The 26,658-nt window shown below is 35.8% G+C and overlaps 2 protein-coding genes across 2 annotated transcripts; one reads left to right on the top strand and one right to left on the bottom strand.

Annotated features, from left to right (window-relative positions):
• Nucleotides 1–444: 444 nt before the first annotated feature.
• Nucleotides 445–3,414, bottom strand: LOC132049756 (fructose-1,6-bisphosphatase 1, chloroplastic-like). The gene is made up of 4 exons (XM_059440680.1): nt 2,869–3,414; nt 1,765–1,989; nt 843–1,349; nt 445–759 (listed from the first exon to the last, which is right to left on the bottom strand). Exons 1-4 carry the CDS (start codon nt 3,301–3,303, stop codon nt 688–690), a joined length of 1,239 nt encoding a protein of 412 aa, XP_059296663.1. The 5' UTR covers nt 3,304–3,414; the 3' UTR covers nt 445–687.
• A 10,079-nt stretch (nt 3,415–13,493) lies between these two features.
• On the top strand, nt 13,494–15,271 carry LOC132049753 (uncharacterized). The gene is made up of 3 exons (XM_059440677.1): nt 13,494–13,699; nt 14,294–14,620; nt 14,904–15,271. Exons 1-3 carry the CDS (start codon nt 13,630–13,632, stop codon nt 15,032–15,034), a joined length of 528 nt encoding a protein of 175 aa, XP_059296660.1. The 5' UTR covers nt 13,494–13,629; the 3' UTR covers nt 15,035–15,271.
• The last annotated feature ends 11,387 nt before the right edge of the window (nt 15,272–26,658 follow it).

The raw sequence follows: 26,658 nt of genomic DNA, 5'->3' as shown, positions 1-26,658 counted from the left end.
ACCATGATAGATTTTTCATGTTTCTGCTTAAAATTTACTTAACTGCAATGCTTTACTAATAAGGTACGGTGAATTCATGTCCTCAACATTGGATATATAAGGCATCAATGTTGCTTAATAAAAGTTTTGAGTTAAGTTAATTCATTGCTTAAAATATGCTGAAGGCTCATAATCTTTAACATGTTATTTAAAGCCAATATTTTGGTAAAACTCGTAAAAAACACTTCTTAGCCTATTGAACATATTATCACTATTCTTAGCCTACTTCTTAAAAGTTTTAAGTTAAACCATGGGCTTCTCAAAAAACTAAGGTGGTACAAAATAGGGACAAAAAATACTTGTATGCTGTCTCGACGTATTCAATTGTTTTGGGCTTCTCTCTCAACTGAACTCATCACCAACTCTATTCCCGCAAGACCGAGGCACATTAAGGCTTCTCGATGCTTATAAAATGAAGAAAAAGTATGGCATATAAGCACCATTTCCAATTGTATATTGAATTGAATCACTGCAAAGCTTTCCAAGAACCTATAATAATTAAGCCTTGTGCCTAGATGTGTGAAATGAATTTCTTTCAAGTAATATACAAATTTACAGCTCTTCATGTATTTTGTTTGTTTACAAGATTAAAATAGTTTAAAAAGTCACCAAAACAAACTTGAATAGTCCCTTGATTTCGCATCTGTATTAACTTAAGTACTTCTCCAATTTTTCAACTTCTTCTGTGCTTCCAATGTACAATGGAACGCGTTGGTGTATCTGCAAAGATAGAAACAAAAGAAACCAAATTAACTAACATATTTTGCTTGTTGGCAGCAGATGTAAGAGTCAGTTGTTCTCACCTCAACCGGTTGAATATCAAGAATCCTTTGTTGGCCATCAGATCCTTTGCCACCGGCTTGTTCCACAATAAAGCTCATCGGGGCACACTCATACAAAAGCCTCAACTTCCCGTTCCTGCTCTTCTTGTCTCGCGGGTAGCCATAAATACCTCCATATAAAAGAGTCCTATGAAAATCACCAACCAAACTGCCAATATACCTGGCAGAGTAAGGCTTACAATTAGGACCGGGGTCCTTCAAATGATCGATGTACTTCTTCAACCTGTCATCCCATAACTGATAATTTCCTTCATTAAATGCGTAGATCTTTCCAGCCTTTGGAATTTGTATGTTTTCTTGAGTCAGAATGAATTCTCCAAATATTGGATCCAAGGTGAAGGAAAAGACTCCGTTCCCCAACGTGAGCACGAAGATCACTGAGCTTGAGTACATGCAGTACCCTGCCGCTAAAAGGTTGTTCCCTGGTTGGCACACATTCACTATGCACCTCTGCTCCACGGTGTCAAGCTGCAATTTGGGCATGTGTATTCAGTGATTAACTATTCGGACCAAAAATTGAGATAATTATAGTTCAATGCCTTTCGGTTCTCTAACTTACAAAATAGCTAGCAAATGTATAGGTTTTGTATATTAAGTATAAATATACATATAATATACACATTATATACATATAATATACATAATCAGTGTATATGTTTTGTATTTTTTGGCAAGTCCGTAACTAATTTCGGCTGGCGGGCCAAATATGAAAAAATCCCTAAAAATTCAGGCACCAGAGAGCTAATCATTCTAACTCAATTCATAACTAGATAGACAAAAATGATCATAGGAAGTATCTAGCAGATATAACAAGCATGACAATAAGAATCCTACTTCTACTGATTCTAGATAAGAAAGGATATATAGGTATTCCGGTTAGTACCGTGGTGGTATCTTCAAGATCAACAAGGCAATCGTCATTTGGACTGTATATACCAAAGATAGAACCTGTAGATACAGCAGCATCAATATTTGATGAACCATCAAGAGGGTCAAACACCACGATATAGTTCCCGTAGTAACTCTCTTCTACTGCCACTGGCACGTCCTCTTCCTCTGATGCTATAATACCTGTCCGGCCACTTGCCCTTAGACAATTTGAGAATACCTGTTCAAGCCATAAGCATCAATCTTCATTAATCTAGCTGCATATGCCGTACTACTAAATACTAATACTCTCAAAGTTTATATAGCAACTTCCTATGTTAACGTCTTACTGCAAAAACCTCGAACCCCTGAAGCAACAAAGCAATAAACAAAAGCATACATGTGTTCCTTGACAACTAATCCACTAATCTTTCTAAAATTTTATGCTATAACGGGAAAGCTTCAGATAAAATGCGGCCTTCATACCAAGAGGGGCAAGTTCTTTCGGAAAATATACCACTATTGAAATGTTATTGAGCAGAAACTATAAGCTCGTTCCAAGGTAGTAGAAGAGGGATTCAATGTGTAACTGGCTCTGCTAGAACACATAAATAGATTGTTGCTTGTTTAGGGATCTTAATAGCAAATTCCCTCCTACACATAGTTATTACTCCCTTTTAAAGTATATACATTATTCTATCTTTGACACATTAATATCATTGTTAGATAGTTAGGATTACTATTTCTGTCTGAAAGAGATAATTCAATGTCATTCTTCTGAGGGTCACAAAAATTTGAAACGCAAAGGTTGGTTTTATCTAATAATTTTGAATTCCACAAAAACATGAAATTTTATCTAACTTTCGACCTTACTCCAGAAGTTAATCAAAATCACACTTGTAAAGCAGCATAAGATGATCTTATTAATTTGGAGGCACCACCAAGCTCTGATGGATCAGCCTATACTCTTAACTAGAGTCCCAGTTTCGAGCCTTGAAAATGAAGAACCCAGGGAGGACTTTACCCTTTAGTGCGCAATTCAGTAAGAATGCAGATTAGTCAAGCCAGTAAATTTCAGATACTAAATGGTTAAACTGAAGGGGGAAAAAAGAACTAAAACCTCGTTAGAGACAACATCAAGCTTCTTCTGGTCCTCTCCTTGAACATTAACAGCACCATGAACTCCAGTAAGTTTGGAAATGCCAGCTCTCTGAACCAGAGAAGCAATCTGCTTACAAGCCATAGAAATACTCGAAAGAACAATGGTAAGTTCAGCATCAATAACCCGATCTTGTTCTTGCTTCAACAGCCAGTTAGTTAATGTCTCAAGCTTATACACACTATGTTTCTTGGTTTTTGTAGCCTCTGCTGCACTACTCTTCTCCAAGACCATGCACTTTATTCCACCATGTCTACAATTTCTCTTTATGTTGTTTTTTGTGCACAAAAATGAAGTAGTTTTGTGCTGGAACAGGGAAAGGCTAGAGATAATGGAATGAGAGTTTGAGAAGGTAAAGTTTGAAGTTGTTGGTACTGTGGCTGTTGATGCTGCCATTGGTAATTTTGCTTTACTAATGATTTTGCCTTAGTGAGTTGTGATCACAAGTTTTCAGACTTACAATTTTTTTCTCATCTTTTGCTGCAACAACAACTACCTCCCAATTCAAAACTAATCCGATATTCATTGTTTTATTTTATTCGGAAACAACCTCTCTACCTTCACAAGATAGAGGTAAGGTTTGCATACGCATCACCATCCTCAGACTCCACTTGTGTAATTACACTTGGTATGTTATTGTTCTGTTATTTCACTACCGACTAAAAACGTACAATCTTTAATCAAACTAAAAGAGTCTTATTAAATGTTAATTAACTTACCTAAAGTGTGCTAATAACAAGTAATCTTAATTTCAATCGCCTATCGTTATAAAAATATTTTGTTATTGTAATCAATCATTTTATATGACAATATTTGACAAGACACGAAGTTCAGAAAAGAAAACAAACTTTTGGCACAAATTAAAAGTATCCTTGCAGAATTGTGTTTGTAATCATACCACGATATTTTTGTGACTATAAGAGCATGCTATTAATAATAATATGAAAAAAATTTAAAATTGAAGTATTTCTAACTAAAAAAAATGCCATTCTTCTCGAAACAAACTTAACAAGAAAAGCATATATAAATTGTAACATGTGTGGGAAACTTACTTTTAAATAACTTTTGTGGGACTAATTGTTATTTTCTTGGAGACCCCGGTGGGGGGTGGGGGTGTTGGGGGTGGGGGGCGCTGATTGGCAATTGTGGGGATGAAAGCGTAGGGCTGGTAGTTAAGAGGGTCCCACTTATCCATCCATTTGGAACTTCTCCTTTCGTTCGCGGTTAAGCTTTCCAAATTTCCTACGATGAGTCACACACATGTATAGTTTTATCGACTTCTCTAGAGTCATGTATAGTACTTCTGGATGAGATGGTAATTTTGGACAGACCTTTAGTTTGTTAGAGAATATTCCAATTGTTCCTTATATGGATTGTGGAAGTGCTTATAACAAGGTTCATCATGTTGTGAATAACTTCACCAATGCGTTAATGTTTTGAATATTTGAATGCTCAAATTCATGCTCTTGATAATCGACTTCTCTAGCATGCAAAAACTTCCTCGAAGATTAAAAAAGATGTTATATGTAAGTGATATTATGAGCTTCCTTTGAGACAAATGATTGAAAAAAAGGTTATATTGCGTGAATGAAATGTTTGATTCCAAACTGTGAGTTTTTTTTTTTTCTTTTTTTCTACCAGTGACGTATAAGTATTACAAAGGAAACCTCAATGTACGACCTGTAAGACTATCACTTCAAGACAGAAATGACAACATCTCTTTGGCAATAAAAATAATATTATTGGCAAAATTCAATATTTGACACCAACTTAGTTTTATTGTTGACATATATGATGAAACACTAGCACAAATGAAAATTCGGGCAGCAGATATACCAACAATAAAATAGCACAGCAAGCAAAAATAAATCGAATGGAAGATACACCAAATTTACGTGGTAAAAACCCTTCAAGGTGAAGAGGAAACATCTACGGGACCTCCGGCCCACAAAAGCTCCACTATAATCAACAAGAGTAACAATGTTCTCTAAACGGCTACAACAACAAAGCCAAGCACGGAGCAACAATACATAAAAGATAAGACCAAAACTAATGAAGAAAGGAGAAAACCACAAAAAAATGAGCTATTGTTCGTACTCGAAAACTCGGAGCTACGCATCACAAAATCCGATCTCCACGGTTGAAATCGAAGAACCGATGTTGAGAACCCCAATTCAAATTTCAAAGACGATCCAACGGTTAGTGAATCGTGAAACACAATTTAAAGCCGATTGTCAGAAAGAAAATTTCCGACGAAAATCTGCTTTCTCTCTCACGTTTTTCTCTCTATATGGTTGCTATGAATTCACTCTTGTGTTCTAAAAATAAGACCTAAATTGACACTATATATAGAGGAATTTTTGGGCAAAAGTGGCATGGTCCAAATTGGATTGAGTTTTATTAATCTACTTCGACATGGGAAGGGAAAATCCAAAAATCTAACAAAAAGTACTTTTGACAACAACAAAAAGTTGTTGCACGAACAGCCGATGGAAAAAGTTTATGCAACAAAAAAAAAAAAAATGTTGTTGCCAAAAGTACTTTTTCAAACAATAGTCAATACTATGGCAACAAAACAAAAAAAATTATTTGCAAATGTCTTCTTTCTTGTAGTGTATATATTAACAAAAATTAAAAAAAACAACTTGCTAAGACAATAATACACGGGGATTGACTTGACTCATTTTTGTTGTTGCTACTGTTATTTTTTCCATTATTTTCAACTTGTCTACTTCACTACTATATTTTCTATTTTCTATTGTTTTTGATATATTTTACTTGAGCCAATGATCCATTAAAAATAACCTCTACCTTCGCGATGTAGGAGTAAGGCTGCGTATACATGACCACCCTCTGCAGACACACTTACACTGCATATGTTGTATTGACTTGACTCATTAAGAAGTGTCTTCTTGGTAACATCCCTAAGGGGGTGTCTGTCCATTCTCTTCGTATATTTTGGGTTCCTATATAAGTACAAGTCGTTGGCTCGTTGCTGCCATTTTTTTCCACACAAGTTTAGCTGACTTTTCGTGTAAAACATAATTAGACCAGTAAGAACATGAGACCTAGAGAACAAGCTGGCCGGTGATTTTTGAACTTTGCGTGGCACCTATGACACGCAAAATAGGTTGATCTTTGAACTTTTCTTTAACATGTACTCGCTTCCTTTTTTTTACCTATCCAACTTGTATCTTGCACTTTCCTTAAATACACCAATTAAGTATATTTTTTATTAAATTAATATTATTAATGATACTTTTAAAATTTAAATTTAATTACTAGTATTCCAGTTAGTTTGAGAACTAGTTACTTAGTGACAAAGATTAAAAAAAAAAAAAAAGATTAAAAAAATTCTGTCGTATAGCAAATGTAATTCCTTGAGTCCGTGACTTTTTTAGTATGGAAAAAAAAAATCAAACTAACGAAAAAGAAAAAAAAAAGAAAAAAACATCACTAGATTTCACGTGCGTAATACGTGCGTGAAAGGACCAAACAGTAATTTTTTTTAGTTTGGTCCTTTAGCGTATTCGTGCGTGAAAGACTACTTTTTTTTTTAAACCTACCAAAATCACGTTTTTTCCATACTTTGGGCAAAGATTAGTCATGTTTCAAAATCCCAAAATATCAATATTTTATACAGGACTTAATATCTTTTTTTTGTGTACAATAATGTCGGCTCATTACATCAAGTATAACTAAACGTTTGAATCGTCGTTTTAGGGGTTCTAAAGTGCCCGAAGTAAGTTTTTTTGTTTGGAAACTTGTCTTTGGAAGCTTGTCTTCTTTAAGTTTAAATGTCATATTTTATAGGGTTTTGATCTAAGTGTTTTATTATTTAGTCAAATCGAATGTACAAATAAAAATATTTTGTTTAATAATAATTCATCCAACACGCGAGGTTTATACTTATTCAAAAATAATTCGTTCCATTAAATTACAATACTAATTCAAAGCAATACAATACTAAATTACAGTAACAATACAATTTTCAAGTTCTAGAGGCTCTATTACTTCGAGACGTGCTTGTACCACCACGGTTTTGTTGCCTACACGAACGCTTGTCATGGCCATATTGCTTACATGTAGAGCACTTGCAAGAGTAAGTTCTTTCACTAACATCCATTTGATTGGGTCTATGACTCCGTGAGTTAATGCCCAATTTCGTGATGTAATCCTTGTTAGCAACTATCGAAAACAGCTCGTTTGGCCAATAAGCTTCATTATCAAGTGGGTGGAATTGGCCGGAATATGCTCTAAGGTAACTGTGGACCTTGTATTCCCACGCCACATAATTTGTTACCATTTTTTTTATATTCTCTCAAAGCATTTTACAGCATGGGAACACGACATGTGGTACGTTTGCCACTTACCACAAGTGCATGTTCTTTTTTGCCTCACAAACGGTATGCATGTTTCCACCCTTACTGTTGTAATAACCCATCCTAACTTCATACACACGTTGAATGGGGTCATACTCGGTTATTTGGTGAAGCTCACATGTTTTTCTATAATGCTCCATCTTAGTGTAGGGCTTTGGCATCTATGTCTCACCTTTAGCTAATATCGCTCCGGCCTGCCTTGTCCTAACCACAAATCGCTCCACAACCTGCTTGAAAGTCATTCTCACCATTGCGGTGACAAGTAGTCCCCGAGCAGATTTCAAGACAAGCCATTGAAAGACTCGAGCTATTTGTGAGCATGCCCCATCTTTTGCCTCCATCAGCATGAAGCGTCCATTTTTCAATTTCGAGCTTCATCAACCAAACGTATGCGGGTTCACTAACTGCCCTGATCAGATCCATTTTTGCAGCCCATTTTCTTTGTTGATGCTCCATCGCAGCCCCCCACATCAATTTGTTTAGAGTGCCATTGTGAAACGTTGATTGCAAATTTGCTTTCAAATGCCTTAAGCAATAGCGATGGTAAACAAGGGGAGACTGCCACCCCGGCAAATTATTCATACAGTGCAATATGCCTTTATGACGATCAGACATCACGCATATGCCCGTACGATCCTTAATAACACGAGTTTTCAAATGGGTCAAAAAGGCCCCCCATGTGTCAGCTTTCGTTAGCGGCAATTACGAAAGGAAGAGGGAATATTGACCCATTGGCATCCATTCCTACCGCAATTAGGAGCTTGATGTCGTATGGACCATAAACATGCTTGCCGTCTATGGATATCACTGGCCGGCAGTGAGCAAACCCATCAATACATGGTTTGAATGTCTAGAATATGAAGTTAAAAATTGTACCCTCTATAAGCCGCCACTCTACAACAGTAGCAGTATTAAAATTTTATAGAGCCGCCATATACCTTGGCAGCGATTGAAAAGAGGTATGCCAATTTTCAAAGATCATCTCAAAAGCGCTCTACGCCCGAGAAATCCCTTTCTATTGCTTATAGTTTTAGCATATGCGGTTTGAACGTTTCTAATGCAATCTTTGATGGGGATCCTGCACAAGTTTAAAGAAAAAACATTTAGTAATGATATTTTAATTGATATAAGACATATAATGTACTAGGTAGGATATGTTACCTTGGCATTGCGGCAACGTCTTTAAGTAACACTTGAGCAATCATGTTTGTATCTAAATTATAATGATCTGCTCGATTGTCTTCTATATCACAAGTGTATTTTTAACGGAATTTTGTGATAGCCCACATACCATCAAGCTTAACAATTCCCCGAAGCAACCACTCACATCCTTGATACCATCATCTACAAACTAGCCTCCATATCTTTGTGTTTGACCGATCAACCTTAAACTCCCTCATGTCCTTAAAATAATAAATTTTGACAGCCCGTTGCAATCCCTTTTTGGATGCGAACAACATTCCTTTTGCAAGGTAGCATGGATCTCTGTTGAGATCCTTTGGTTCAATCCGTGTTTTTAGGCATCGTGATCATCTTCTCTTGTGAAGACAAATGCATCATCACGACCTTGAAATTTGCGTCAAGATAAGGAATATTATTAGAATGCCACTAAATTAGGCTTTCAGAAGTTTGGTTTTCCACTATCGGTGGAGGTACGTGGTGGTGCATTGGTTCTTGTTGGTTTTGGCTTTGAGGAATATTGTTGGTCGTACCAACTTGAACATCATCATTATCTTCATCATCGGTTATCTCTGTATTATTAGCTATTTCATCGTCATCACTTGATGATGACTCATAATAATTTGGAAAATCTTTATTATCAAGTGCATTCCTCCTCGTGTATATATATATATATATATTATTTAATATTATATATGATGAACTTTGCCGTTGTTCATAAGCCTCGTTGTCATGGTGTGGAGAATGATCAACTCCACCGAACCGAGAGGATTCACCAACATCTATATATTTGGTACCACCAAGTAGTTTTGAGAATAGTTACTATAACGATTTGAAAAATGGTTATTTATCAATTCATACAACAAACACTTGCCACTACAGACAATAATAATATAAAAATGCATATTTTACAATTTCATTGTAAGCTTAATTAAATTGCTGGCTTAGATTTTCCAGCGACACTTGATGACTCAAAATGGCTCCATAAGAACTAAAGTTCCCATAAGTGTTATCATGAATAAACTGGACTTGAGGGACTTCTTCTCGAGGTATCTTTTCAACATACATCTCAAGAACTTTAATGGATACTGAATCACTATATTCTTCCGGTGATCCCAAATAATCACTCAAAGATTCATCACAGTTGATATTGTGCATGCCATAACGCACTACACCGTATGATATTGTTTGTGGATATCTGCCTGTTATTGAGATTCCAAACTCAGTGGGTATAATTTTCATTCTTTGGTGCATGTAACTGAGTAGTGTTTCATAATTTAAAGTTGTTGGAAATTTAACATGGGCTTTTGATTTGTTACTATAACGAACGGAGTAATTGTCCTCAACGATATCTCCATCCCAAAATAGTGAAACCCTAATAGTTGAAGCATTTTGAGACATTTTTTCTATGAACTTTGATTTTTTTTTTCAATGACTTGTAAGACTTAGACTTGTGAAATTGATGAGTTTTTCACTCATCCAACATTCATGTTAAATAGATTGCTGAAATTGTCATGCGTGGTGTGTTGTCAAATCAACAGTTACATTGCGCATTAAAATGGTGCGCAATACAAGTGAGAGTCATATTAAATCGGTCAATAATGCGTGGTGGGATAATCAAGTCTATATGTGTCATAGATTGCTGAAATTGTCATGCGTGGTGTGTTGTCAAATCAACACTTACAATCGGTCAAATAATGCGTGGTGTATTGTCAAATCAAGTCTATATGTGTCATAGATTGCTGAAATTATCATGTGTAGTGTGTTGTCAAATCAACATTTATATTGCGCATTAAAATGGTAAGAAATACAAGTGAGAGTCACATTAAAATGGTCAAATAATGCAGCATTGTATTGTCAAATCAAGTCATTATGTGTCATAAATTGCTGAAATTGTCATGTGTGGTGTGTTGTCAAATTAACACTTACATTGCGCATTAAAATGGTGCGCAATACAAGTGGGAGTCATATTAAATCAGTCAAATAATGCGTTGTATTTTCAAATCAAGTCTAAATGTGTCATAGATTCTTTGAAATTATCATGTGTGGTGTGTTGTCAAATCAACACTTACATTGTGCATTAAAATGGTGCACAATACAAGTGAGAGTCATATTAAATCGGTCAAATCATGCGTGGTGTATTGTCAAATCAAGTCTATATGTGTCATAGATTGCTGAAATTGTCATGCGTGGCGTATTGTCAAATCAACACTTACATTTCGCATTAAAATGGTGCGCAAGTGAGAGTCATATTAAAACGGTCAAATAATGAAGTACTATACATAACATGATTGACAATTTCTAGAAGCATTCGCATTAAAACGAGTTATCATGTCATTCTATACCCAGTTTGATAATCTTGATTATATTACATGTTTTACCCCAGAAAACATATTCGAAGCAATGGGTAGGATATGAGAACTAGATGATGATTTTCAATACTCAAATAACCCTAATAACATTTTCAATCGAGAATACAATAATAAAATGAGAGTGGAGTGGGATTGGCGTGTTAGGGAGGCTGCAGCACTGGAGCAAAAGTTAGCGTCCGTAGTGCTTAAACGCCTCTAAAAACGTGTTATGTCAATGCCTCATGGAACTCCACAAAGGTTTAATTTTGCTTTTAACCGTTTTCGCGAAGCGAACAATTGGATGCAAATACGTTACCTTAGGGTAGAATATGGTGTACATGGTAGCAAAGATTAATATTTTTTTATATAAAGTAAGTAAGTAGGGTCATAAAGACCACCCTCCCCCCCCCCCCCCCCAACTAGGGGTACATGGGGGTTTGCAACTATATAAGTAGTCCTTTCTTTTGTTATTAGACTACAACGTATTCAATGTCGAGTAGTAGAAACGCAATTTGGTCTTTACTCCTACCAAAAGAACCAAATATCAGTGATGATGAGAGTTCAAATCATAGCAGTTTTTCGAGTGATAACAGTGATTTCAAACTAGACGAGTTAAATCCCTACCTTCTTATAGAGCGTAATGATGATTTGCGGTGTGAAATATTCGGACCCGCGAGAATACATCGCGGTTTACGCCGAGAATGGTCACATCGGCTTGCCGAATCAGAACGTCTTGTTCGTGACTTGAAAAATCTCAACACTCCAATCCTAACAAGGTACTCAATAATCATGCCTCGAATAGATCCAGAAACTTGCGAGCTTGCAGTACAAAGGATTAGAAAAGAAAACAACAGAATGTTGGCAAGACGTTGTAGATTTTACATGCTAAAGTTGGCCGAAGAACAAGCATCATCAACCGGTAGAGAACTAACATCTACTGAAAAGAGACGTGTCTTAAGAAACCGCCAACATTTTTCTGATGACGATATTAAGGACTTCTATTCTGTTGAAGATTAGGGGTTATTTAAGTTCTTTTAAATTTCTGACTCATGCGGTTAATTTGTATTGTTAGTTTATGATGAAGTTATCAATAAGAAAAAAATTAGTAAGTTTTTAATTTGCTTTGATTGTTTAAGGCTATTATTAATTTCTAGAAGGGGTGAAAATGGAGGAAATGAAGGAGAAGAGTTTGCTGAAAAATGGCTAAGTGGGGAAGAGAAGGCACTCCATTTTTCCCCATGGAAGTTGGTTTGAACTCTTCGAAATCTAGGTTAAGTTGTTTTTTAAATTGAAATTTTGTTGTCATTGCTAAAATAAGAACAAGAAGAGAAAAAAACTTACTTCGAGGCACTTTAGAACCCCTAAAACGACGATGCAAACGTTTAGTTATACTTGACGTAATGAGCCGACATTATTGTACGCAAAAAAAGATATTAAGTCCTATATAAAATATTGATATTTCAGGGTTTTGAAACATGACTAATCTTTGCCCAAAGTATGGAAAAAATGTGATTTTGATAAATTTTTTTTAAAAAAGTAGTCTTTCACGCACAGAATCTATGCGTCAAACCTAGTTATGTATTTTTTTTTATGTTAGTTTGGTTTTTTTTTTTATTTTTCATACTAAAAAATTCGCGGACTCGTAATTCCTTCAATTTTTAATCATCCCCCAAATTAAAAGTTCATAAGTAGAAAAGCTCTTTTGTCAAATTTTTCTCTAGTAATTTCTAATTGAAGCATGCATGAAAATTTCGTTAACCTTTTAAGTGGGAATCTAGCAACTTAAATATATATGGTTTAGGTACTATGACAATATATTGAAGCCTTAAAAGGGAAATGCAACGAGAAAGAAATTTCGTGGCTTCATAATCTTTTCCCTATAAAGTAGAATTTGCGAATATGGTTGACCAAAATTTTAATTTTGCAACAGCGAAAGCCAGCCTAGCCAATAAGAATTCAAAACCGTAAAGTGATGAGCAAATCGAAAACAAATTAAAATAAAGTAATCAGAAAATACCACATTAAACGAGAAGAGAGATCCTCTTATAAGGTATTCCTCCACCTTTAGTGAGAGTTCTCAGTTTCGAGCATTCGATATGGAGAAAATCTTATTAGAGTTTTTTTTATAAATTTATCTTACCAGTGTGAATACGAATTAGTCGGATCCCAATACGATGGGCACCAATCGAGTGGAAACCAAAATAAAAATATAAAAAGAGATCCTCTTATATGATTTCTTTGCAGTTTCTAGAGTTTGAAACTACAATGTAGCAGACATAAAAACACGTACTTGTTAGTCGTCAACTAGAACTTAGAAGGCAAGAAGTAAACTTACTAAAAACAAACGAGAGAATCAACGAAACAATTATTTCTTTAAAACGATAAGGTATAAAACTAAATTAAATAAATGAGAAGCAAACGCGTGGACTCCACTAACTTCCACAAAATGCCCTTCCCCCTCTCTTCGTGCACACCAAATTCATAGAATTCGTCAAAATTTAGCAGGGAATATGCATTACAAGTTGGAAAAGAAAAAAAAAAAAAGGAAGATCAATCATATCCACAAAAATAAATAAAATAATACCAACTAAGAAGGTGACAAAAAATTCAAAGTACACACCGCACTTTTCTCCTCTTCCTCCTCCCAATTTCCCTATATAAATTCAAGAAACCCCTTCATTCATCTTCATCTCAAGAACCCATAGTTCTTCAATCTATTCTTTTCCTTGAGTTCATCAACAACAAAACAACCCAATAAAATATTTGACAAAAAAAAAGAAAAAAAAGAAAAAAAAAGGAAAAGAATAGAAATGGCTGCCACTATGAGATCCTCTTTGATTCTTTTCTTTGTTAGTACCCTTTTTCTCCAAGGCGCTTTAGGTACGTATTGTATATCTAATTTTCTTCACTTTCATGCAACAAAGTAATTACATCATCGTTTGATTCCTTTGAATATATATATATATATATATATATATATATATATATATATATATATATATATAGAACATGCATGTTTTTATTTGCAATATCCAGAGTAGTTATTTTTACCCCACATTCAGGATGGAACTACCCGATCTAAAGGTTTTAATTGAACCTCTTTCATCGGAAATTTATATTATTGAATCACCTTGACATAAGAATTATTTTAGTTCACAAGTTTTAATAGGCATACGTGATCTTACATTTTCTAAGTCCAATGCTTAAAGTTTTTGACTCTGCTATTGTCCACAGTGTGTGAATTTAAAAAATTCAATGTAACAAATAAATGTTTCATAAAATAGTAGGTCAGATAGATTTGAGTTCGAGTGGCACAACACATTCGATCAACCATATATAGAGCCTATTCTACCCTTACCGAATTCATTCTATTTAAGTGTAACGTAAAAAACTCCTTAGCGTCTTGCATTTCTTTGATTTGGAAGTTCCAGTCAACGATTTTGATCCATTTGGTTCGTGTTATAATAATCTCAGGGAATTTCATCTGTGAGGATTTGCCAACAAACGTGTGTGGCTTCGCAATTGCGACATCAGGAAAGAGGTGTTTGTTGGAGAACTCAGCAGGGAATGATGGGAAGGTTGTGTACCAATGCAAGACATCTGAGGTTGTTGTCGAAAACATGAAGGATCACATTGAGACAGATGAATGTGTTGATGCTTGTGGTGTTGACAGAAACTCTGTTGGGATTTCTTCTGATGCTCTTCTTGATTCTCAATTCACCTCCAAACTTTGCTCCCCTGCATGTTACCAACATTGTGCCAACATTGTTGACCTTTACTTCAACTTGGCTGCTGGAGAAGGTAACAACATTAGCCTTTTCCTATCTTTTTGAAATTTTCTGCCATACAGTCAAACCTCTCTATAACGAAGTCATTTGTTCCAATGCTTTTTGGCTGCTATAGCGAAATGTTGTTATAAAGAGTTTCACAGAAAAGACAGTTGTTATAGTGAAATTTTATTATAGATGATGACTATTATGGAGAAGTTTATGACTGTTTATAGGCACCGCATAGTTGAGTCATTTTTGCGTCAAATTAGTTTTATGATTTTGTTGCAATAAACTGTAAAATTGGAAATGTGCAGGTGTGTATTTGCCCGATTTATGCAACAAGCAGAGGACCAGCCCACACCGTGTTATGATTGAGCTATCGAGCAATGGAGCTGCTCTTGAAGATGCAGCTGATGCTCCAGCTCCGTCCCCTGTTTCTTTTTAATTTTTTCGTACACACATTTGAAAAATTATATACTACAACATATACATACTGCAAACATTTTTTTTTAATTTCTTTAAAAACATGTACAATTATTGTTGTGTTTTCATACAATTAAAGAGGGATGTGAGGGGGAATTTTGGTTTATTTCTAGTTCCCTTTGGATTTGTTGAAAATTGTTCCGGGAGATTCTTTTTACATCAAAAGTTGAATGAATATTCTTCTATTGGGATTGCATCAGTTGTCTCTTGTCTTCTTCTTTCTCCGAGTTGTTTCATGTTTTTTCGTTTTGACAAAATGAAGGTAGTGTAATATCACAAATTTGGGACAAACCGAGTTTGAATTCATGAAAAATGAAACTTACCTAATGAAACAAGTTAAAGCTAAGAGGGAAAAAATCCAAATTTGCCTCCGAACTTTGTGTAAATAATCATCTAACATTGTCTTTTCCCAGAATGCAACAAATTAAGACACATTCCTTGTTCATATATAGCGTCATATCAAATCATAATGCAAGAAACATTCATGTAACATTACTGAAGTACAATTGTATAAGTTGATATACACTCAGTGTATCTTCATGTCAAAAGTCAAAACTTGTCCCAATTAAGATGCTTAAATGACGAGCGCTAAACCTAAACGTAGTAATAAAAATAAGCTAGTATAGCATAAAAATAGAATTGAAAAGCGTCAATCACACGTTGGGATAGAAATTCCAAGTTAACAAAGAAAACCTTGTATACGATAATTATGACAACAAAGAAAAATGTATTAAAATGTAATTAAAGGAGTGCGAGCTCTAACTAGTTACTGGTTGTAGTAAATGTAGAGAGCTTGAGTACACCATCACTGTACTCGGTAAATGTCATTGATGAGCCTATTAAGTGCTAAAAATATATAATATCATCATGAAGCATTCTTAATTAACACAGAATAATATCCGTGATCTTTCCTAAATTAAACACATCATTAATAATCATGCGCTCACAAGTAATCAAATTGAGTGCATCTCTACACCCAGCCATTGGCTTCAAAATATCCACGGTCTTAACATTCCCCTCTCATATCATGGGTTATCCTGGGAAGAATTTTATCCTTTCGCCCTGTGGCATATATTAGAAATGCTGGCTCTAACCTAATGTGCCATCAGATATTCGTGCGAGCTATTGAATTTAAACTTACTACCTCAAAAGAAATTTGCTCTGAAAAAAAAAAAAAAACTGACTACTGTAAGATGGCATCCACCTCCTCTTGGGTATTATGAACTTAATATCGGCGGTGCTTTCTCACATAAAAATAAGAAAGGTGGAATTGGTGGAATATTTCGGAATCATGTTGGCCATTGGGTACTGGGATTTTACAAGCTGGTTCATAGTTTCAACCATATTATGACGGAATTACAGGCTTTGGAACAAGGACTACAAGTGGCACTGGACAAAAATATGATACCATTAGAGATTGAAACAGACTCGGCTGAAGTCGTTGATCTATCAAATCACCCATATACTCTCTATACTAATATAATTGCTTCGCGCAGGTCAATGTTGAGGAGATTGGCGAATCCAGTGGTACGACATAATTTCTGACAAGGCAATAAACCAGCAGATCTTTTGGCAAAGCAAGGTTCCAAGTGTTGTATATATAACCAGCTAACTATCTTATCCTCTCCTCTGGCCAATATCGTACCAGTTTTGGAAGCTGACAAGCAAGGAGTTGGCCAGCCTAAATTAGTAGCACTATCCTTATGTAATAGTCTAGTTAAGCTAGGGAACTTAAGTGTACTGTCTATCCATGATATGGACGAAGACTTATCTGTAATATCTGTAATGCCTTAATTATATAATGAAGTATCGTTTTAACAAAAAAAAAAAAAAAAAAAAAAAAAAAAAAAAAAACAAATAGAGTGCACACTTTACATTCATCACATTAATCAAAATCCGCGACTTTAGTAGCATAAAAAACAAAAAGTTGAACCAAACTAGCACAAAAAAAAAAAAAATACATTAATAGGTTTCACGCACGAAAGGACCAAACTGCAAAAATTGCAATTTGGGCCTTTCACGCACGAATTTCGTGCGTGAATGGGGTCAACTTAAAGTGACCCCTCCTTCCCTACCACAGACCCGACTTGTTCCCCAACCCGCCATTAAACCCGATTCAGTGGTCCCCAACCCCCTTAAAATGCTATTTTCGTGTTGTTTTTCAATCCAAAACTCAATATTCTTGGTATATTGAAGTGTAGGAACAAGTTTCTAAAGTTGGATTTCGGAATAGAGCGGCGTAGAACACATTTCAAAAACTCAAAAAAAGCTTCAATCTAGGTATTTCACTACGAATTTTCTATTACATTGTTAAATATATTATTACCCTAAGCAACAAGGTATATGGCAGCTCGGGCGTAGACTATAACCAACAGAAAGGGATTTCTCGGGCGTAGACGCGCTTTTGAGATGGTCTTTGGAAATTGGCATACTTCTTTTCAATCGCTGCCAAGGTATATGGCAGCTCTACAACATTTTAATCATGGTACTGTTGTAGAGTGGCGGCTTATAGAGGTAAAATCTTCAACTTCGTATTTTGGACATTCAAACCATGCATTGATGGTTTTGCTCACTCTTGACCGGTGATATCCATAGATGGTACGCGTGTATATGGTGCTACGACATCAAGCTCCTAATTGCAATAGGAATGGATGCCAATGGGTCAATATTTCCTCTTGCTTTCGCAATCGCCGCTAACGAGAGCAACGACACATGGGGGATCTTTTTGACCAATTTGAAAACTCATGTTATTAAGGATAAAGTATATGCGTCTTTGTCGATCGTCATAAAGGCATATTGCACAATATGGATAATTTAGGGGTGGCGACCTCACTTTGTGTACCATCGCTATTGTTTAAGGCACTTGAAGGCAAATTTGCAATCAACGTTTTACAATGGCACTCTAAACAAATTGATGTGAGGGTGCGATGGAGCATCAACAACGAAAATGCAAAAATGGATCGATCGGGTAGTGAGTGAACGCATACGTTTGGTTGATGAAGCTCGAAGTTGAAAAATGGACGCTTCATGTCGATGGAGGCAAAAGATGGGGCATGCTCACAACAAATTACTCGAGTCTTTCAATGGCTTGCCGAAATGCTCGAGGACTACTGTCACCGCAATTGTGAGAATGACTTTCAAGCGGTGGTGGAGCGATTTGTGGTTAGGGTCAAGGCGGTGAGCGGTATTAGCCGACGGCGGGACATGGATGCCAAAGCCCTTCAAAACTATGGAGCATTATAGAAAAAAATGTGAGCGTCACCAAATGATCGAGTATGACCCAATTCAACATGTGTATGAAGTTAGGACGGGTTATTACAACGGTAAGGGTGGAAAACGTGCATACCGTTTATGAGGCAACAAGAACATGCACTTGTGGTAAGTGGCAAACGTACACACACGCCGTGTTCTCATCTTTGTCAAGTGCTTCGAGAGAATGAGAAAAACGGTAACAAATTATGTGGCGGGGGAATACAAGGTCCACAGTTACCTTAGAGCATATTCCGGCCAATTCTACCCATTTGGTAATGAAGCTTATTGGCCAAACAAGCCGTTTTCGATGGTTGCTAACAAGGATTACATCAGAAAATTGGGCATTAACTCACAGAGTCGTAGACCCAATCAAATGGATGTTAGTGAAAGAACTTATTCTCGCAAGTGCTCTACATGTAAGCAATATTGCCATGACAAGCGTTCGTGTGGGCAACAAGACCGTGGTAGTACAAGCACGTCTCGAAGTAATAGAGCCTCTAGAACTTGAAGATTGTATTGTTATTATAATTTATTATTGTATTGCTTTGAATTAGTATTGTAATTAAATGGAATGAATTATTTTTGAATAAGTATAAACCTCTCGTATTGGATGAATTATTATTAAATCAAATATTTATATTTGTACATTCAAATATAATAAAACACTTAAATCAAAACCCTATAAATATGACAAGTTTCAAAACTTACTTCGAGGCACTTTAGAACCCCTAAAACGACGATCCAAACGTTTAGGTGGACTTGATGTAATGAGCCGACATTATTGTACACAAAAAAAGATATTAAGTTTTATATAAAATATTGATATTTTGGGGTTTTGAAACATGACTAATCTTTGCCCAAAGTATGGAAAAAAACGTGATTGGAAAGGTTAAAAAAAAAAAAAAAAAAAAAAAAAAAAAACAGTTAACCCCATTCACGCATGAAATTCGTGCGAGAAAGGCCCAAAGTGCATTTTTGCAGTTTGGTCCTTGAAACCTACTAATGTATTTTTTTTTTTTTTTGTTCTAGTTTGGTTCAATTTTTTGTTTTTTGTGCTACTAAAGTCGCGGATTCCATTAATCAAATAAAGTAGCACTATATACATAAGTATCACACATGACCTCAATATCCTTTTCTAGGTCACCTCAAGGCCTGTGAGCATTTAAATATCTAAGGGGTCATTTGGTTGAAGATAGTCATCCTAGTATTATTTTTTATTAACTGCTTGATTTATTGTATTAAAATAACACGTGTTGCACAATTTTTTTTTTTAAAAGTTGTTAGTTTACAAAAATATTCTCCACATTTTTGGTAGAAAAAAGATTTGAGGACCTCATGATATTTTTGTTATTTTCATTGTTTTATCCGAGATAACTAATCCTGATATTCTTATTCCACCATCTGACAAAGACAACTTATCCCGATGCTATTTCTGCTTCTGCTATAACTTATCCCAAAATTAATAACCAAACAAGGAATATATCAATACTAAATTTTTATTTCACTACTATTTATGCTTATCCAGCATAATTAATACATATATTAAAAGTTATGAATGTGTTATTTGTCATAGATACTAAACTAACTAAACACTACACGACTAATTTCTATATGAAATAATACTAATTTCCTCATAATTAATCTCTGTATTATTAATACAAGCATAATTTTAACCGGCGACCAAACGAGCCCTACGTTTCAAAACATGGCTCCACCTGCATTTAGGTCACCTCAAAGCTTTTGGACATTAACGTAACATTTACATTAGCCCAACTCTACTTTTGAGCCACCACAAGATTGTGGGCAGCAATGCATTTTCACGTTGGCCCGACCCTTCCTTTTGGGCCACCAGCCCACCACAAGATTTATGGGGATCATGTGTCACAATAGCATATCAACTCAATCAAGAGACATCAACAAGTAGCCAAACAACATCAACTTAATCATCATTAAAGACATCAACAAGTAGCCAAACAACATCAACTTAATCATCATTAACATCAATATAATCATCATTAAAACATGAAGGGTCGGCATGAAACCTTTCTAGAACTTTCAAGAAATACTTCACATTTTAAATCGAGAGTCACTTAACAATAATAAAGTACATCATTTCAACTTTTATACCGTAAGTTGGATGGTTAACACATTCAATTCATTTGTACAACATGGTGAATCAACCACCCGCTCGTCTTCACAAGCACTTGACCACAAAACATTCACTTATCCATTTAATGAAACACTTAGAAACCATGAAAGTTGAAAAATTATACTTAGAAGTTAGAAGGTCAAGTCTTAATTTATCCTGTCTTCCAATCCGAACATAAGCTCCAATACATTGCCCAATATCTTATCTACATCAACCGGATTCTTTTGAAATCAAATATCATTCAATCGGCTCAAATATAACCTATTTTGCTAGGTTTTAACGTTGACTAAAAGCATGACTTTAGGTTAAACGCATTTGAAATTTTTCAGGGCGCTCCACCGGGAATGTCTTGTGTTTTGCACGGTTTACTAAGTTAATGACCCTTAGAAGATGGCCTCTAATGTTTTTGCGTCTTTTATTTTTCAAAAGGGAGACAAAATAAGGAGAGAGCTCTGTATACGGGCAAAACCGAGGTCAAGGGTACCCTCAGTTTCCCAACTAGAAATTCAAGATCATGATGGTCGTTGTTGGATCGGATGAATCCAGTCGAGGTCAAGGTCAAGCGTTGGATCGTAGCAAGATCGAGCGCGTCGATCCAGGTCGGCCCGGTTGGAACTGAATATCGAGATAAGACGAAAAGGCGGTTAATAATGATAAATGAGGGACCGAAATATCGGCCATTAGTCGGATATGGCGGCGCCAATTTCGCTTATCAGTAACTGAAGATTTTATACCTTATTTAGACTTGTACTAGGGTTATGACTCCTCTACTATATAAAGAGGAGGACCCCCTTTTTCTGGAGGCCAGTTCTTCATACGCACAAACATACTAAGCAATACAATTTGATTCTAAGTGTTTATTCATCTCTCTAAGTGTTCTATCATTGTTCATTACTTAACCATTGTAACACGAGCCCGGTTCCTCGGATCCGAGCCAACTGATCGGTCGCTTCCCAGGACCAATCGCTGCTTTACCGTGGTTTGATTGTTTTTACTTGCACTTGCATTATTATTTATTGCTTTATAGTCATTCGTATTGAATCAAACCGCATATCCTTTGCACCGCGTACAAATTTAATTGTTATCCATTTTAAGGGTAAACAGTTTGGTGCCCACCGTGGGGCCTAGGATAATAGTGGTGGTTTTATACGAATTTCAATAACACACGTTATTTTACGCCTGCTCTTTGAAGTTTGATTTCAAGACTATTCAACATGTCGGACTCTCACTCCGTTAACTTTCATGCTGAATCAAGCCACCACGAGTAAAATGACAACAGAGTGCCTAACAATAACGTACCCCCAGTTGATCCAAACGAAGCTGATCCTCACTCTCAAAATGCTGTAAATACTGACCGGTCATTGGTACGCGCCGCGCATGCAGATGGAGGCAACGGAGCCACATTATAACAGCTTAGGAATCAATTAGAAATGGCTTTGGCACAATTGTAGGCCCAACAAATGGTCATAGCTCAATTACAAAGCTAGAATCGAGCGCCTAACGCTGTTCAGCCCGAACAGACTGAGGAGACCGCCCCGAGAGAGGAAATGCCCATTGCTGAGAATAACGGGAACGACCCCGGGCAAACCGCCGAACTAATGAGGAAGCTCGAAGAGCTGACAAAGCGGGTAGAGGAAAATGATAAGAAAGTGGAAACTTATAATTCGAGGGTCGATCAAATCCCAGGAGCACCTCCGGTATTGAAGGGACCAGACTCCAAAAAGTTTATTCAGATGCCTTTCCCCCCAAGTGCTGCGCCAAAGCCGATCCTGAAGAGATTCCGAATGCCTAATATTCCCAAATACAATGGGACCACAGACCCTAACGAGCATGTGACCGCATACACGTGCGCTGTCAAGGGCAACGACCTAGAAAAAGATGAAATAGAGTCGGTCTTTGCTTAAGAAATTCGGGGAGACTTTATCGAAAGGAGCAATGGTATGGTATCACAATTTACTCGAACATTCTATTGATTCTTTTGCTATGCTTGCAGATGACTTTGTCAAAGCTCATGCTGGAGCCATAAAAGTGGAAACGAGGAAATCAGATCTATTCAATGTCAAGCAACGGGAGAACAAGACACTCCGAGAGTTTGTGGCCCGATTTCAAATGGAGCCGATGGATCTACCACCGGTACAGGACGATTGGGCCGTTCAAGCGTTCGCTCAGGGACTCAACCCAAGAAGTTCGATCACATCTTTAGAATTGAAGCAAAATTTGGTGGAGTACCCAGCAATCACATGGGTTGATGTACACAAAAGATATCAGTCAAAAATCAGGGTCAAAGACGATCAATTTCTGAGGAACGCCTCGAGATCGTTACAACCATACAGAGAAAATGATCAATCGAGGAGGGCGACAGATCCAGAATCAAGACAATCTCGCGACAGGTATCAACCTTATCCACCGGATCAAAAAGGCCACGGTCGGGATAATGACTTCACCAGGAGCGATAGAAGGAATGACCGCGGTCAGAGCAATCGGGGACTGATGAATAAGAATGGTTCCGACAAACCATCGGGAATAAAGAGGCCCCGAAAATATCAGAATACAGTTTCAATGTGGATGTAGCAGGCATAACAGCGACTCTCGATCGCATTGGAGAGATAAGGTGGCTGAGGCCTCTCCAGTCCGACCCGGATCGAAGAGATAAAAGCTTGATTTGTAAGTTCCATGGTACTCACAGGCACAGAACCGAGGATTGTCGGCAACTAAGAGAGGAAGTCGCTCCACTACCAGAAAAACTCAAATTACATGGGGATTTTACCTAGGGATTTTTTTCGCAGATATTTCCTGCGGATTTTTATGCGGAAATCTAAAAATTACTAAACTCTATTATATTTACCTGCGGATATGATTTCCCCAGGTAAATTTGACGCCATTTAGTGCCAAATTTTACATGGGGATTTACTTGAGAAAAATAATCCCCAAGTATCATTTTGTAGGTAATTCCGCGGGTAAAAGATCAAAACTATGAAAATTTTATTTCCTTTGTGAATTCGCAAGAACTTCCCCATGTAGCAATACTTGTGAATTTATTTAGGGATTATTTCTTGGGGATTTACTTGGGAATTCTATTACCCAGGAAATTACTTGGGGATTTTGTTACTGCGATTTTAGCTGGGGACTTTTCCTTAGAGATTTATATGGTGATTTTGTTACCCAGGGAATTACGTGGGAATTTTGTTGCTGCTGATTTACCTGGGGATTCTTTCTTGTGGATTTACCTGGGGATTTTCTTACCTACAGAGTTTGTTGCAGCAATTTTAGCTGGGGATTTTTTCTTGTGGATTTATCTGGTGATTTTATTACCTAGGAATTACTCGGGATTTTGTTTTTGCGGATTTACCAAAGGATTATTTCTTGGGGATTTACTTGAGTATTTTATTACCTAGAGAATTACTTGAGAATTTGATTCTTTGTGATTTTAGTTGCAAATTATTTCTTGGATCTTTATCTGGGAATTTTATTACCTAGAAAATTACTTATTTTTTTTTTGGACCAACTTTAACTGGGATTATTTCTTGGAGATTTATCTAGGAAGTTTACTACCTAGAGAATCACACGGGGCTTTTATTGCTACGATTAAAGCTGGGATTATTTCCTTGGGGTTTATATAAGAGTTTTATTACCTAGGGAATTAATTGGAGATTTGTTACTGCGACTTTCCAATGGTTTATTGAGGAGCTACCTAGAGTTCTATATACTAAGATTATTTTTCCTAATAATTCTATCTCTTGTATATTTTTTAAATTTATTTACGATGGAGATGCGGTTAAAATATTCATCCCATATAAAGGTTAATAATATTATATTTATTTAGACTGAATATTACATTTCATTAAACATAATGGCCGGGTATAAATCATTACTTCATTCATTTGAATTTTAAGTGTCTTAATTTGATAAAACACATAGATAAGTAATAAAGAGAGACTTTTGAATCTTGTGGTTTTAAACTAAAAATGTGTGTAATTTATCAAAATCTCTTTAATTTTAAGTTTGTTGTCTTAAACTTATCATGTAGGATGTTTGAATTAAAAACTTACTAAATTAAACAGATTCAAAGAAAAGTAAGCCCACTTAAATCGGAGGGAGTAACAAAAATAATAGTCATAAATCTTATTATATTTAAAATTAAAATTTTATATTGTTAATGTAAAAGAATATTGCAAACAAAGATATGATTACATCAGACATTCAGCTAAACCTATGTTGTATAGGACTATATGGTAGTTCTTCACAAGTATTTAAAGTGATGTTATCTTGACTGAAGTATGTTAATTACTTAACGATTAGTATTAATTTGTAAATATTAGTGATAAGATTTAAGTATCAAGTGATCAAATAATTTTATTATCACCCATCTTTTCGATTAACTTCTAATATTATAGTAACTTGATCAAAATAATTTAACTATTTTTTTTATTGTCCACGTGTATTTAAAATGACATGATTTAACTATAGTATGTAACTTGAACTATATTAGTTTATACATGTTAGTATTGATATTTAAGTATCGAGTGATCTTCTTATACGTACTCTTTTCAAACATCATTTAATTATAACTTTTAACATCATAAAAATGTTGATCGTGTACTCTTTGTTAGAATTGGTGTAGCACTTTTGAACACTGCGTTGTGTTTAATTAAGATATTTTTTATATTGGAAAAGAATTTATCGTGCTAATGTAAATTGGAAAATAACTGAGAGTTCCTTTGGTTAAATAAAAGTAGCATAGTCATAATTTAATCCACTTTCTCTCACTTGAACTCTTTCGTTTTATTGTGGATTGTCTAAGTCTTAATTTGATGGAGTAAAAAATAGGACTTATTGAGTAGGCGTTTGGCCATGAAAATCAAATATTTTTCACTTTATTTGAAATTTTGGAGTTGGAGTTGAAGTTGAAGACGGAGTTGTGCTTGGTTATAGTTTTTGCAAAGAATATTTAGTTGTTGAAATTTTCATGGCCAAACGCTGATTTTCAAACAAAGTAAAATAATTTTCCAGAAAAAGATGAAAAATTCTCAAGGCCAAATTGAGTAAATACAAATAAGGAGAGAAATGAGGGTAGTAGACAAATAGTACCACATCGGTTAAAAACATGAAAGTTCCACACTTTATAATATGAGACAAAGCGTGAACAATCAACGCAAGTGTGGGGAGCATGGGGGAATGCGTGCTGCTTTGGCGAATTAATTTGCAAACAGTTGCAAAGAGAATTAGTTGGTGGAGGGCTTCGAGTCATAAAAAATATGACGTACAAATGGAATAAGTGGGGGCCGGTTTGAATGTGGATGGGGGTGGATATAAAATTTGTGATATTCGTGAAAATAGGAATTATAATATTTTCTTAATTACATGGGGGTTTTCATGCGAAATTACATGGGGATTTATCTGCGTGAAAATCCACAAGCAAATTTCTATTTTTATGAATTTCTACCAATTGTTTTTGCAAAAAATCTGCAAGTAATTTACCTGGGGATTAGAATCCCCACGTAATTTACCTGGGGATACCCACGAAGGTTTTTCCATCAGATTGATATGAAATTTGTGATATTCTTGAAAATAAGAATTATAATATTTCCTAAATTACATGGGGATTTTCATGCGAAATTACATGAGGATTTATCTGCGTGAAAATCCACAAGCAAATTTCTATTTTTATGAATTTCTACCAATTTTTTTTTTTGCAAAAAATCTGCAAGTAATTTACCTGGGGATTAGAATCCCCACGTAATTTACCCGGGGATTTTTAAATGCGCAGGTAAAGTTACCTGGGGATTTGAAAATCCCCAGGTAATAGTTACCCACGAAGGTTTTTCCATCAAATTTTTTTGTATAATTCTTAGGAAAATCCCCATGTAGTTTGCATTTTTCTTGTAGTGCGCGGTTATTTAATTTGGGACATCTTCGGGAATTCCTAAGTGAACGAGCTAAGACATACTTCAAAAGGAGGGATGCCAACAAGCAGGCCGAACAGGAAGAACCTCAACATGTGATCAACATGATCATTGGGAGAGTGGACATTCCTCAGGGACCGATATTCACTACTGGAAAATAGTCTTATGGCAACGCCGAGAAAACCGTTGCTATAGATAGATGAACCGTTGCAAGAGATTTATAGCAAGCAGTTTACGAGCGTTCCATACGCTCGCGTGCCGATATATCTATGGCAACGGTTT

The sequence above is a fragment of the Lycium ferocissimum genome, chromosome 3, assembly GCF_029784015.1.
Source record: "Lycium ferocissimum isolate CSIRO_LF1 chromosome 3, AGI_CSIRO_Lferr_CH_V1, whole genome shotgun sequence".
Lineage (NCBI taxonomy): Eukaryota > Viridiplantae > Streptophyta > Magnoliopsida > Solanales > Solanaceae > Lycium > Lycium ferocissimum.
The sequence above is the reverse complement of the archived record's forward strand: the minus strand, read 5'-3'. Positions and strand labels throughout refer to the sequence as shown.